Source organism: Acanthamoeba castellanii (genome assembly GCF_000313135.1).
Source record: "Acanthamoeba castellanii str. Neff unplaced genomic scaffold scf7180000084638, whole genome shotgun sequence".
Lineage (NCBI taxonomy): Eukaryota > Discosea > Longamoebia > Acanthamoebidae > Acanthamoeba > Acanthamoeba castellanii.
This window is the reverse complement of record NW_004457599.1, coordinates 2,984-13,845: the sequence shown is the minus strand read 5'-3', so window position 1 is coordinate 13,845 and position 10,862 is coordinate 2,984. Positions and strand designations below refer to the sequence as shown.

At 59.9% G+C, this 10,862-nt stretch overlaps 4 protein-coding genes across 4 annotated transcripts; 2 read left to right on the top strand and 2 right to left on the bottom strand.

Moving 5' to 3' along the window:
• Window positions 1–155: 155 nt before the first annotated feature.
• On the top strand, window positions 156–1,966 carry ACA1_343180 (RNA polymerase Rpb3/Rpb11 dimerization domain containing protein; the record flags this gene model as incomplete). Its single annotated transcript, XM_004347196.1, has 8 exons — window positions 156–242; window positions 475–796; window positions 886–999; window positions 1,105–1,220; window positions 1,301–1,383; window positions 1,476–1,576; window positions 1,648–1,758; window positions 1,848–1,966. The coding sequence occupies 8 exons, from the start codon at window positions 156–158 to the stop codon at window positions 1,964–1,966; spliced, it is 1,053 nt and encodes a 350-aa protein (XP_004347246.1).
• Window positions 1,967–3,124: 1,158 nt separating this feature from the next.
• On the top strand, window positions 3,125–5,806 carry ACA1_343170 (uncharacterized protein; the record flags this gene model as incomplete). The annotated part of the gene is made up of 10 exons (XM_004347195.1): window positions 3,125–3,308; window positions 3,378–3,759; window positions 3,847–3,913; window positions 3,983–4,240; window positions 4,340–4,390; window positions 4,484–4,571; window positions 4,675–4,775; window positions 4,933–5,062; window positions 5,185–5,317; window positions 5,479–5,806. The coding sequence occupies 10 exons, from the start codon at window positions 3,125–3,127 to the stop codon at window positions 5,804–5,806; spliced, it is 1,722 nt and encodes a 573-aa protein (XP_004347245.1).
• A 374-nt stretch (window positions 5,807–6,180) lies between these two features.
• Window positions 6,181–6,660, bottom strand: ACA1_343160 (helicase associated domain containing protein; the record flags this gene model as incomplete). Its single annotated transcript, XM_004347194.1, has 2 exons — window positions 6,181–6,427; window positions 6,503–6,660. 2 exons carry the CDS (start codon window positions 6,658–6,660, stop codon window positions 6,181–6,183), a joined length of 405 nt encoding a protein of 134 aa, XP_004347244.1.
• A 2,827-nt stretch (window positions 6,661–9,487) lies between these two features.
• Window positions 9,488–10,682, bottom strand: ACA1_343150 (uncharacterized protein; the record flags this gene model as incomplete). Its single annotated transcript, XM_004347193.1, has 3 exons — window positions 9,488–9,969; window positions 10,007–10,267; window positions 10,355–10,682. Coding segments are annotated over 3 exons (1,071 nt in total), but the record flags the coding sequence as incomplete, so codon positions are not given.
• Window positions 10,683–10,862: the final 180 nt, after the last annotated feature.

The following is a 10,862-nucleotide window of genomic DNA, read 5'->3' as shown; positions in this document are numbered from 1 at the left end:
TGACCCGTAAGACATGCGAAATAAGTCGGAAAGAAATAAGTCTTTTCTCTGGCGCTGCCTTTGTCTCCGTTCAGATTGATTCTACATCCACAGCTGTGCGATCCAGCAAGGGGGCTCATTCACTGCCTGTACCGATTATCGTCCAGCCACTCACAATGTCGAGCAAGAAGAAGGGTAGCATGTCGGAGAATCTTCACGAGAAGAAGACTCGCGTAGGCTTCACCAATCCGGCCCCCGTTTACGTACGATTTTTCATCTTCCCCTTTCAATCACAGCTGCACATTATAATTTATAGGCACAATGCCGCATCGGTGGGGGAGAGATGTCGCCGGCCACGAAAATCAGATTTGGAGATGGAAAATGCGGAGATTAATTTATGAGCGGCATGTAGGCAGAGCAGAGTGTCGTGACTGTGATGCTTTGGTTGCTGATGTACTCTTCCACGCATTTCTGCTTGTGGACTTGCGCGTGCAGCCGGGCACGTCGTTCGCGTCAGACACCTACCAGTCGCTCGGCGTGGACAACAAGTTCGACATCAACGACCTCATGTCCAACCTGAAGATCAAGATCATCGACTACAAGCCCAAGGAGGGCCTGCTCGTGTTCGACCTCATCGGCGTCGATGCTCCCGTGGCGAACGCCTTCCGTCGCATCCTCCTCTCCGAGATCCCCACCATGGCCATCGAGCACGTCTGGATACACAACAACACTTCCATCATCCAAGACGAAGTGCTTGCTCACCGCCTGGGTCTCATTCCCATCAAGGTCGATCCGCGCAAGTTCGAGTTCAAGAAACGTACGCCCATCGTGTGCTGCGTCTCATGTGTGTTGAATTCTCGCAGTGACTCAGTCAATGGCTAAACTGCACTCTTATGATCATCCCAGCCGGCGAGGAGGAGACGGACGAGACCACGCTCGTATTCAAGTTGAAGGTGCGCTGCACTCGGTCGAACAACACAAACCCTCAGAACCCGGAGGAGGCCTACGTCAACTCTAAAGGTAAGCCCACAGCCCGCAGCCCGCAGCCTATCTTGCTCTCTTTCCATTGCAATGCAACAGCACCACGCTGCCTATGTACTGATGCACATCGCACATCGCAAATAGTATACTCGCGAGATCTGATCTGGGAGCCGGTGGGCGGGCAAGCGGAGCTCTTTGCCGATGATCCGCCCCGACCAGTGCACGACGACATCCTCATAGCCAAGCTGCGACCCGGTCAGGTGTGTCCATTCCCACGAGTTCTTGAGCGCACAATGTAGTGGCACAGGCCCAACCGCTCTTCCATGCGCCGTGCTATCAGGAAATTGAGGTGGAGTGCCGTTGCGCCAAGGGCGAGGGAAAGGAACACGCCAAGTGGTCGCCGGTCTCGACAGCCTACTACCGGTACGTACCAAATCGAACCTCATGAGGAGAGGTGAGGTATCGCAAGGAGCTAAGACTGATCGGTTGCGTTTGATTGCTTGATCGTGTGCTAGACTGCTGCCCGATATCAAGTTTGTGAAGGATTTCAAGGGACAGGAGGCCAAGAAGCTGGTGGCCAAGTGCCCCATGAACGTGTTCGATATCGAGGACTCTGGTACGTCTTTCTCTTCCACCAGCTCCCTTCACGAAGCGGCCATTCTCATTCTCACCGGTGTTGCCCTGCAGGCAAGGCGTACGTCAAGAACCAGCGAAACTGCACCATGTGCAGGGAGTGCATCCGAGAAGACGGTTGGGACAAGAGGATCAAACTGCTCAGGGTCAAGGACCACTTCATCTGTACCTCCTCCGCCTCCGCCTCTTTCTCTTCAACCCTCCATGGCGCGGGCCACTAACCCTGCTTTCCCCCCTGTTCCGCACACGATCAGTCTCGATCGAATCGACGGGAATCCTTCCGCCCAACGTGCTCTTCGAGGAGGCCGTAAAGGTCTTCATGGCCAAGTGCCACACCGTCCTCACCGAACTCGACAACCTCCACGCCCAGTGAAGGATCCTTTGCGCCACAGCAATCACAAAAACAAGCACAAATTATTACAAATTATTTTCCCGCCATTTTCTTTTTTCCCTATTTTAAAATCCGACAAAAACCGGACAGCTCTCTTCGGACCTTTTCGGTGAATACAGCGGCTGGATTGGTGCGGAGGGCCGGTCGGGACAGCAGTAGCGCAAGAGTTGTCAAAAGTGCGAACGCGGTACCGAGCAGGCCATTGCCCGTGCTCGCCCCTGCGCCGCTTTCGTAGCTTTATTTGATGGCACGCGTTCTCCTGCCTCCTCCCCTTTGATCATCGATTGGGAGTCCAAATCTGATCTTTAAAAATTGATTCATTTATTGAACAGAATGAATCCCGCCGGAATCGGATCGAAAAGCGAGCCCTCTTGGTGCGTTCTCTTTCCTCTTTCCTCTTCCTCCTTCCTCCACCTGCCCTCGCTCTGTGCCGCCCTCGCTCTCGTCGTACAAGTGCAACGCGCTTGCTCACGTGCCCCGGTAATCCGGGACCGGCTTGCGTAGAGGCGGCAGGGCAGCGCTGCGTCTGGCGCTACTGCAGCGGGACCACCACAGCCTGCACCGTCGCCCGCCGGCCCGCCGGCCTCTCTCTCGTCGATGCCGTCTTCGTTCTTCTTGCCCGCCGCCTCGTCGCAGACCCCGATGACTCCCTCCTTCTCCTCCACCTCAACCGCCGCCACCACCCTCAACAATCCGCCCAGCACGCCGGCTGCATCACTCTCCTCCTCGTCCACCCTCTCCCTCAGCTTGCCGCACACACCGTCCTCCTATCTCTTCACCCCGACCCAGACACCCACGTCTACCTCCTCGTCATCGTCATCATCGGCGTTCTCCCTCTCATCTTCGTCCATGCCGTCGCCCTTCCCCTCCTTCATGTCCGGCGCGCCGTCGCCCTTCTCCCCAGCGTCGTCGTCGTCATCGGCCGCCGCCGGGGCCTCGTCCATGCCCTTCCTGTCGTCGGGCTTCCCGTCGTCGTTTCCCTCCACGGTGGTCTCCCTGTCATCGTCGTCCATGCCCGCCTCATCATCGACCCAGCCCACATCGCTGATGATCCCTTCGTCGAGCGGCTGGCCGTCGACTACAACCACGCCCACTACGTCGACCACCTCGGCCACCACCTCATCGGCGTCGGCGTCGGAGATGATGTCGCCGCCGGAGTCGTCGCCCGCCTCGACCCCCGCGCCGTCGTCCCCCTCCCCTTCATCGTCGCCCTCGTCTTCGCTTTCGCTCTCCTCCTCGTCCCAGCCGCCCTCGTCGCCCGCGCCCTCGATCTCCAACCTGCAGATGATGCTCAAGGCCTTCCCCCAGATGGCCTACATGATGGGTACGCCCGCCACGCACCCGATCTCGACCCTTCGTCGTCGTGCGCTCATCGCGTCTCTCTGCGCGACAGGTGGAGGAATGCAGGGAATGCAGGGAATGAATGGGATGCCGACTATGGCGAGCATGGGCGCGATGCCGGGCATGGGCGGGATGGCGACGATGCCCATGGCCGCGATGGCGGGCATGCCCATGTCGGCCATGGCCGCCATGCCCGGAATGGGCGCGATGCAGGCCGCCATGGGCGGAATGCCTGCGATGGGCGGAATGGGTGGAATGCCAGCGATGGGCATGGGCGCGATGTCCTACACCTGGATGCCGACCTCGATGGGCATGCAGATGGTGCCCGTGCCCATGTCCTACCCCGCCGCTGGCATGTCCGGAATGTCGATGATGCCCATGTCCATGCCCTACCCCGCCGCCATGTCAATGATGCCCATGTCCATGCTCAACACGTACGTGCGCCCTCGACCACTCTTCTTCTTCTTCTTCAAGCCTCCAGTGCATTGCGCGCCAACCCTCGTGCGCCTTTTTGTGTGAAGGCCCTACGGTCCGATGCCTGTGATGGCCCAGCCAGGCATGCCCACGACCAACCCGCCCCGACCTACAGTGCGCCTCCCTCGCTTGCTATTTCTGTTTATTATAAATTATTAAACAAATAACAATAATGATTGGCAGGCGGGAGGCCAGCAGGCCGGCGGACCCGGAGGCATGGCGTCCGCGGTCTACCCGCCGATGGCGATGGCGATGGGTCCCTCGCCCGCGATGATGATGGCGCCGGGAGGCGGCATGGGCGCGTCTCCTGCGATGATGATGGCGCCGGGAGGCGGCATGGGTCCAGCCTCCATGATGATGATGGCCCCCGCGAGCAGTGCCGGCGCCAGCAGCGGCGTTGTCGTTGGCGGCGATGGCCCGCCATCCGGTGATTGCATCCAGGTGATCGTCTCCTCCATTCCCTCCCACTCGCTCCTCTCCTCTCCACCGAACGCCCGACTCAATCTCTCTCTTCTCTCTCTCTCTCTCTCGCTTTACTAGTCTCCGGACGGGAGCAAGCGCAAACGGCCGTCGCGGCCCTATGTCAAACCCGTACGCACGGTTCGGCCGAAGGTGCGCCAACGCCCCCTCCGCTTCCGATCGATCATTCGGGAGGGGGGAGGAGCTGACTACGCGCGCGCACAGTTCACGCAGCAGAAGGGCGTGCAGTGCCAGGGCATGAACGCCAAGAAGCAGGCCCGGTGTCGCAACGCAGCGCTCATGGAATACATCGGTACCGACCCAAAGAGTCCACGCAACCTCAGTAGTGGCCCCTCGGCCACCGCGTCTTCTATCGGCAGAGTTTAACTGTTACCACCCCCCCCCCCGGCGCTCAGGCGAACAGCCGGTGTACTGTGCGGAGCACATCGAGCAGGATCCGGACTCGCTGTACTGTAAGTGCAAGGCGCCCTTCAGGAACAAGCCCGGCGATAACAAGGTATGGAGGCTTGTGTCGCGCTTGTGGGTGTGTGTGTGTGTGTGTGTCGTGTGTGTGTGTGTGTGTGTATGTGTGTCGTATGTGTGTCGTGTGCGGTGTTGCGCCGGCTCGTGTGGGTAGTCGCGTTACTCATCGCGTGGGTCTGTACGTGCTACAGCGCTGCAAGGAGGTCGTGCTCAAGGACTTTGAGTTCTGCTACAAGCACTACGGGCTCGCCGTCCGGGCGATGGTCGGCAAGGAGGGCTACATACTGGCCTGCTCGCGCTCCGACAAACTAGCGTCTGTCTGTACGTTGCTCGCGTTTCGTGTGCATTGCGTGTGTGTGTCGTGTCGTGTGTCGTGTGTGTCGTGAGTTGTGTTCGATTGCGGCGGCGGTGATACGAACGTGTTGGGTGTTGGCGACGGACAGTGAGCCGGCTGTGCGAAGAGGCCTCGGCAGCCAAGAAGGCGGACGGGGACATGTACCAACGAAAGAGCAAACTCATCGGCAAGCTGCAGCAAATGTACACCGTGCTCAACACCCACGTCACCAACCTCGGCAGGTAACCAATTCCCCCGCCACCATCGGCATAAGTGTTGTCTGACTCGTCTACACACGACACGACACGACACGACACGACACGACACGACACGACACGACACGACACGACACGACACGGACGCGACGCGACACGATACACACAACACGCACCACCGCGCACAGCCAACTGATGAAGGAGGCCGAGCGGAATTTGGAGAATGTGCGAAACATGCACGGCGAGATGCAGCTGGTGGAGAGCCAACAATCGGCGGCGGTGGCGGGGGTGGTGGATGAAGTGCACCTTCATCCGTCGCTTTCTTCAAGTTCGTCTTCGTCGTCGGGGCTCGGGGCCGACCTGCAGGCGCCGGTCATGCACAGACCAGCGAACGGCCGACAGGAGCAGGAGGACGACCAAGAAGGGAACGGCGAGGACGACGAAGGCGATGCCATCGAGGGCGAAGGCAAGCACAAAGAGGTCGAACGAGAAGACGGTATCGAGGCAGGAGCCTGAAGACGCGACATTTTTTTAAATCACCACCGCTTCGACGTCTCGCGCTATCGCCAAGGGACGCGGCAAGCAAGCAAGCGAAAAGAGAGAGCTCATGTACAGGCGGCCACTAAACTAAACTAAACTCCTCTGACCCGGTCGAGCAAGGTGAACGGCTAGCGTGTGCGATTGAGTACTGCTGCTCTTGCGAATGTGCGAATGTGCGAATGGTACAGGTGTGGTGCGGTGCGGTGTGTGAGTGGTGATGCTGAAGCATCTGCTCCTCTCCCTCTTCTCTCAAAACAAAAAGCGTGCGTCTCCGGTGGTGGTCGGGCTTGCGTATGTACACGTGTAGGGGGCGACGATCTCGTCAACCCGGCCTGGCCCTGTCGCGGGGCTCAGTACAACAGTTCGGGGCGGCCAGGGTCGGCCTCGCCGGGGTCGCTCCTCCGCTGTGCGTTGGAGGTGGTGGCAGCCGTCGAACCGTTGGAAGCCGCTGCGGCCGTGGCGACGTCGGTCCATACGAACTGAATCGCGTCGAGCTCCTTGACCTTCTCCTGCGACAGGTTGTTGGCACGGTTGCGCTGCCTCACGTAGACCACCCACGCCGACAGCTGTGGATCTTCGGGCCATTCGACCGGGACTCTACTCGTTACCAAAAGAGCGAAGAGTCAGCAAAATTTGGGACAGAAAACGAAGAGCAAGCGAAGAGGTGCGAACCTGCAGTGGCCGTGGCGGGCTTGGAAGGCCTTGAGCTTCTCGATCATCTCCTCCCAGATCACCTTTCCGGTCTGCTCGCAGCGCCACAGGAAGCCGAGCTCCTCCAGCTTCCTCACCCGCTCCTCCTTCATCTTGCCCATCCTCTTGCTCTGCCGCATGTTGCAGACCTGCCGATCATACATGTTCGGAGTTAGATCGGACCTAAACTGTTCGATCTAAAACTTGGGTCCACCTACCCAGCGAGCGAGCTTCGGATCTTCGCTCCAGCCCTTGGGCACCTTGCAGTGGCCGAACCGCTGCTTGAACTCCTTGAGCTGCTGGAACCGCTCGGTCCAGGTCTTCCGCACTCGTCGCTTCTTGGCCTTGGCGGCAACGACCAGCTGCTGTTGGTGGTGATGCGGCTGTTGCTGCTGCTGGTGATGGTGGTGGTGGCCGCCGTTGTGCTGGTGCTGGTACTGTTGGCCGTGGTGGTGGTGGTTGTGGTGATGGTGGCCGCCGTAGCCGTCGTGGTCTCTCCTGTGCGGCGCCACCGTTAGCTCGCTCGAGTTGTGGAGCTGTTGCTGGTACGGCTGGTGCTGATGGTGGTGCTGGTGGTGGAGGGTCGAGTCGGTCAGTGCCAAGTCGGCCTTGCGCTTGTGGCCCACGCCCAGCGGCTCGACGAACGAGTGGTGGTCGCCCGCCGCGTCCGAGTTGAGATGGGCCTGGATGTACAGCTGCTGCGACGGCAAGAACCCGAACGACCCCGACGACGAGTGCTGCTGCGGTTGGTACTGCTGCTGTTGCTGGTAGGTCTGCTGCTGCGGCACGATCTGGTACTGCTGCGGTTGCTGGTACTGTTGCTGGGGCTGCGGCTGCTGCGGGTAGAGCAGCTGCGACGTGAGCGGGTACGACGAGGAAGAAGGCTGGTACTGGAGGTGTTGCGGCTGCTGGTACTGGTGGTGTTGGTGGTGTTGGTGGTGTTGGTGTTGGTAGGCCGAGGCGGAGGGCATGGTGGGCGAGGGCGGGGTGTAGACGGCGGGTGGGGACGAGGAAGATGGGGACAGGAGCGAGGTGGAGTAGTAGGGGAAGGCGCCGGTCGAGGAGGTGCCGGACATGCCCGACATGGCCGGGTTGGCAAAGGAGGTGGGCAGGCCCAGCGACGACGAGGCCGGGGTCAGGGGCGACGGCGCGAGGAACGTGGACGACAGGGAGTGGCCGCCGCTGGTGGAGGGCGAAGCGCCTGCGAAGGTCACCGGCGTCGAGGACTGGCCGACCATGGGCGTGATGGGCGAGGCCAGCGACGAGGGAATGTGGTGGGCGTTGGGCGTGGTGGGCAGGAAGCGCATGCCGAGCAGGGTGAGGATCGAGTCCTTGCTGGGCTCATCTTGGGACGCTCCACTGCCATCGTCTCCTCCAACGACGTCGTCGTCATCGACGCCCACCAGGGTCGATGATGAAGAGACGTTCGGGCACGCGTCGCCTTCGCTGCTGGCCCCGGGGTCGTTCAGGGATGGGATCGAGTCGCTCGACGCCGCCGAAGATGGCGACGAAGGCGAGTAGAGCATCTCCATCCTTCGCGTCTTCTCGAACCGAAGATGATCGAGCCGTCTGGGTTGATGACCCTTCGGGTGGTTTTGCTAGAAGTGGTGAGTTGCAGGTCCCTGCTCGAGCCAAGCACCAGGACGAAGCCTACTCGTGTTGCTCTGGTCTTGTACTGTTCCTGACGCGATGAAGGAACTGCTGTCGCGTGTGCGCGGTGGCGCCAGGCGGTCCGTGTCCAACAGTACTGCCGTTCGCTCTGTCTGATGGTGACGGTGCTGTGCGTGTGTGCGCGGGGGGAAACACGGGAGGAGAACGCGTTACTCTATCCTGGGGCCGGCCAGCCAACTGTCTGTCTTCAGCCAGGCGAGTGGAGGAGGCTTCTTAAGCCGCTGCGTGTTGAGGCCTCGCGGGTGGTCGATTCAAAAAATCACAATTCAACCCTCAACCGGCGTGACGGGCGACAGGGCTGCCAGTTACGCTCACGCCCAATCGCCTGCGAGCAGGTTCCGCGTGAGTGGTTGTTTCCTGATCGTGGAGGCCGCTGGGGCGTGGGTTTTCGGCGGCTTGCGCTCCCAACAATTGATTCGGCCGTTTGGGGGAATGGACTGGTTCGACCACCCCTGGCACTCGAACCCTCTCACCTCTCACCTCCTCATCACGGGCGTGCAAACCCTCGGAGCGTTCGCCAGCACATGGGGACTGCCGGCACAGCGATTGGCCGGCGCGATGGGTCAAGGAAATCAACATTGGCATGACCTGGCCTGTGAGTGGTGACATGGGATTCACCTCGGGTTCGCACTCACCCGTGTGCTCATCCCCTCAACACCAGCACAGCAGCGCGCCTTTCCGCCTCTTTTCCAGTTTTACGACCTGAGAAGGTGGTGGGGTGAGTCATGCTACCATGACACCTCACGATTGTTTCGTACAACCAACGCCTCGTTCTTTCGCTGCAAGAGCGCTATCGGCCAACTGTCATGTTCGTAGGTTCCGCTGGTGGGTCGATACAGGGCCTATGCGCGTTGCAAACCATGTTCTGGCGCCTGGGCTGCCAAGAGATGGAAAAGAGGGCGAACTTTGGGAGAGCCAAAACCAATTTTGTCTCTGTGTCACGCGCTCCACTTTGAATCCGTGGCGTAGCCCGAGTGCGCCATCGAACTCCACCTCACCCACGCCTACAATGACAACTTTGCTTTCATCATCTTCTTCAAGGAGCGGCTTGCTTTTTATATTCGGTTCTGTGTGCTCGTTGTGGTCATTGAGGGCCTTCCCGCTTCCTCAACTCTCTTAGGTCTGCTGTAGCTGTTCGGCGGACTTGGGTGCCTCCTGACGTCATCAGCGCCTCGGGGTTAGGCTTGACTGCCTCCTTCGCCAGCTGGTCCGTCTCGCTGAGTTGGTGTTGGTGTTGGAATTGTTCCTCGGCCGGCTGCGCGATGTCGGGCTCTGCTGCGTGCGCCAACAGCGGCACTACCTCTTCGCCGTCGGCTCCATCTGCCACGTGGCCGTCTTCATCCCCGCCGCGGACGAAAGCCTTGAGAGGTCGACGACCAACATCACGGCCGCGATGGCGATGGTCGCCATCCCAATGACGATCAGCGCATCGGTGAGCCACAGCGGCATGTTGAAGAAGCTACGCAGCATCTCTCGACGCGCTGTCTCCGCGGGCCGCTGCGTCTGGTGGCGCTGTTGCGCCTCAACAGGCGCCCGCGCGTGGCCGTAGCCTTCCTGCTGCTGTGCCTCATCTACCACCACCATCAGTGCGGGCCAGCGGAAGCGGTAATAGATACTCTCTTCGCCCAACGACGATGACGGTGAGGCGATCAACAGGGAGCCGCCTCGCAGGCCATCTCTCCAGGTCGTGAACAATGCCGTGACTGGCCACTCCTCGGCCTCGCCTGAACCGTCGTGATGCCCTTTTTGGTGAGTCTTCAAGACCAGCTTGTCGAGGGCTCAAGCGGAGGTGAGGAGTCTGTGGAGACGACGTACGTGCCGGCCGCGGGAGGGGACACTGCTTTCTGAACATGAAGGTGAGCTTGGGCGCCGTCTCTACTTGCTGGTCGCTAGGCGCATCGCCAGCCTGCTCGCGCAGCTGAACCACAACCAACCGCTTCACCGGGTCTTCTTCGTTGCACTCGTAGTCCAGCTCGAGGTGGTACACGTACAACCCACCCTCATCCTTCTCCTTCACGGCCTCGCTGTTGATACCACTAGAGCTCTTGAGCGTAGTGCTCACCTTCAACAAAGGATCTACCTCCATAGAACAATATCATCACCATCAAGGAAGAAGAGGCAACTGGAGAAGAAGAAGGAGAAGAAGGAGAAGAAGAGGCATACCAGTCCTGGAGATCTGGCCCAAGCCATCGACCACGCCAAAGTTGGTGACCTCTATGGGCGCGTGGTGCCGTACGAGAAAGTGGCTCTGCGGGGCGTGTTCCTCGTAGAGGCGCGTAAAGGGAGAGAAGATGGAGGAGAGAAACGGCCACGGCATCCAGTCAGGAGCAACCGGGCTCGCTTCTGCGGAGAAGGAGGGGGCAACTGCCCCATCCCGCACCACCGACGCCTCGAGCCCGTCCTGCCGTGACTTGACCACGTCCAGTCCGCGTGCAGTCGTCACCGCCACTACCAATATCAACACCAAAGCTGGGCCATACAGCCTTCGCCATGTCCTTGTCCTTGCTTGCCTGCACAGTGTCTACGCAAGGCTCTGTTTCCTGGGTTGTGAAATGTCGCAGAAATCACCAGCCTTTTTCTTCGTGTGTGCAGCATACTCCATGTTTACTGAGTGGAGGAAAAATAAAAGAGAAGGAAGAATGTCTGAAAGCAGAGAGAAGTAGGATCCTAG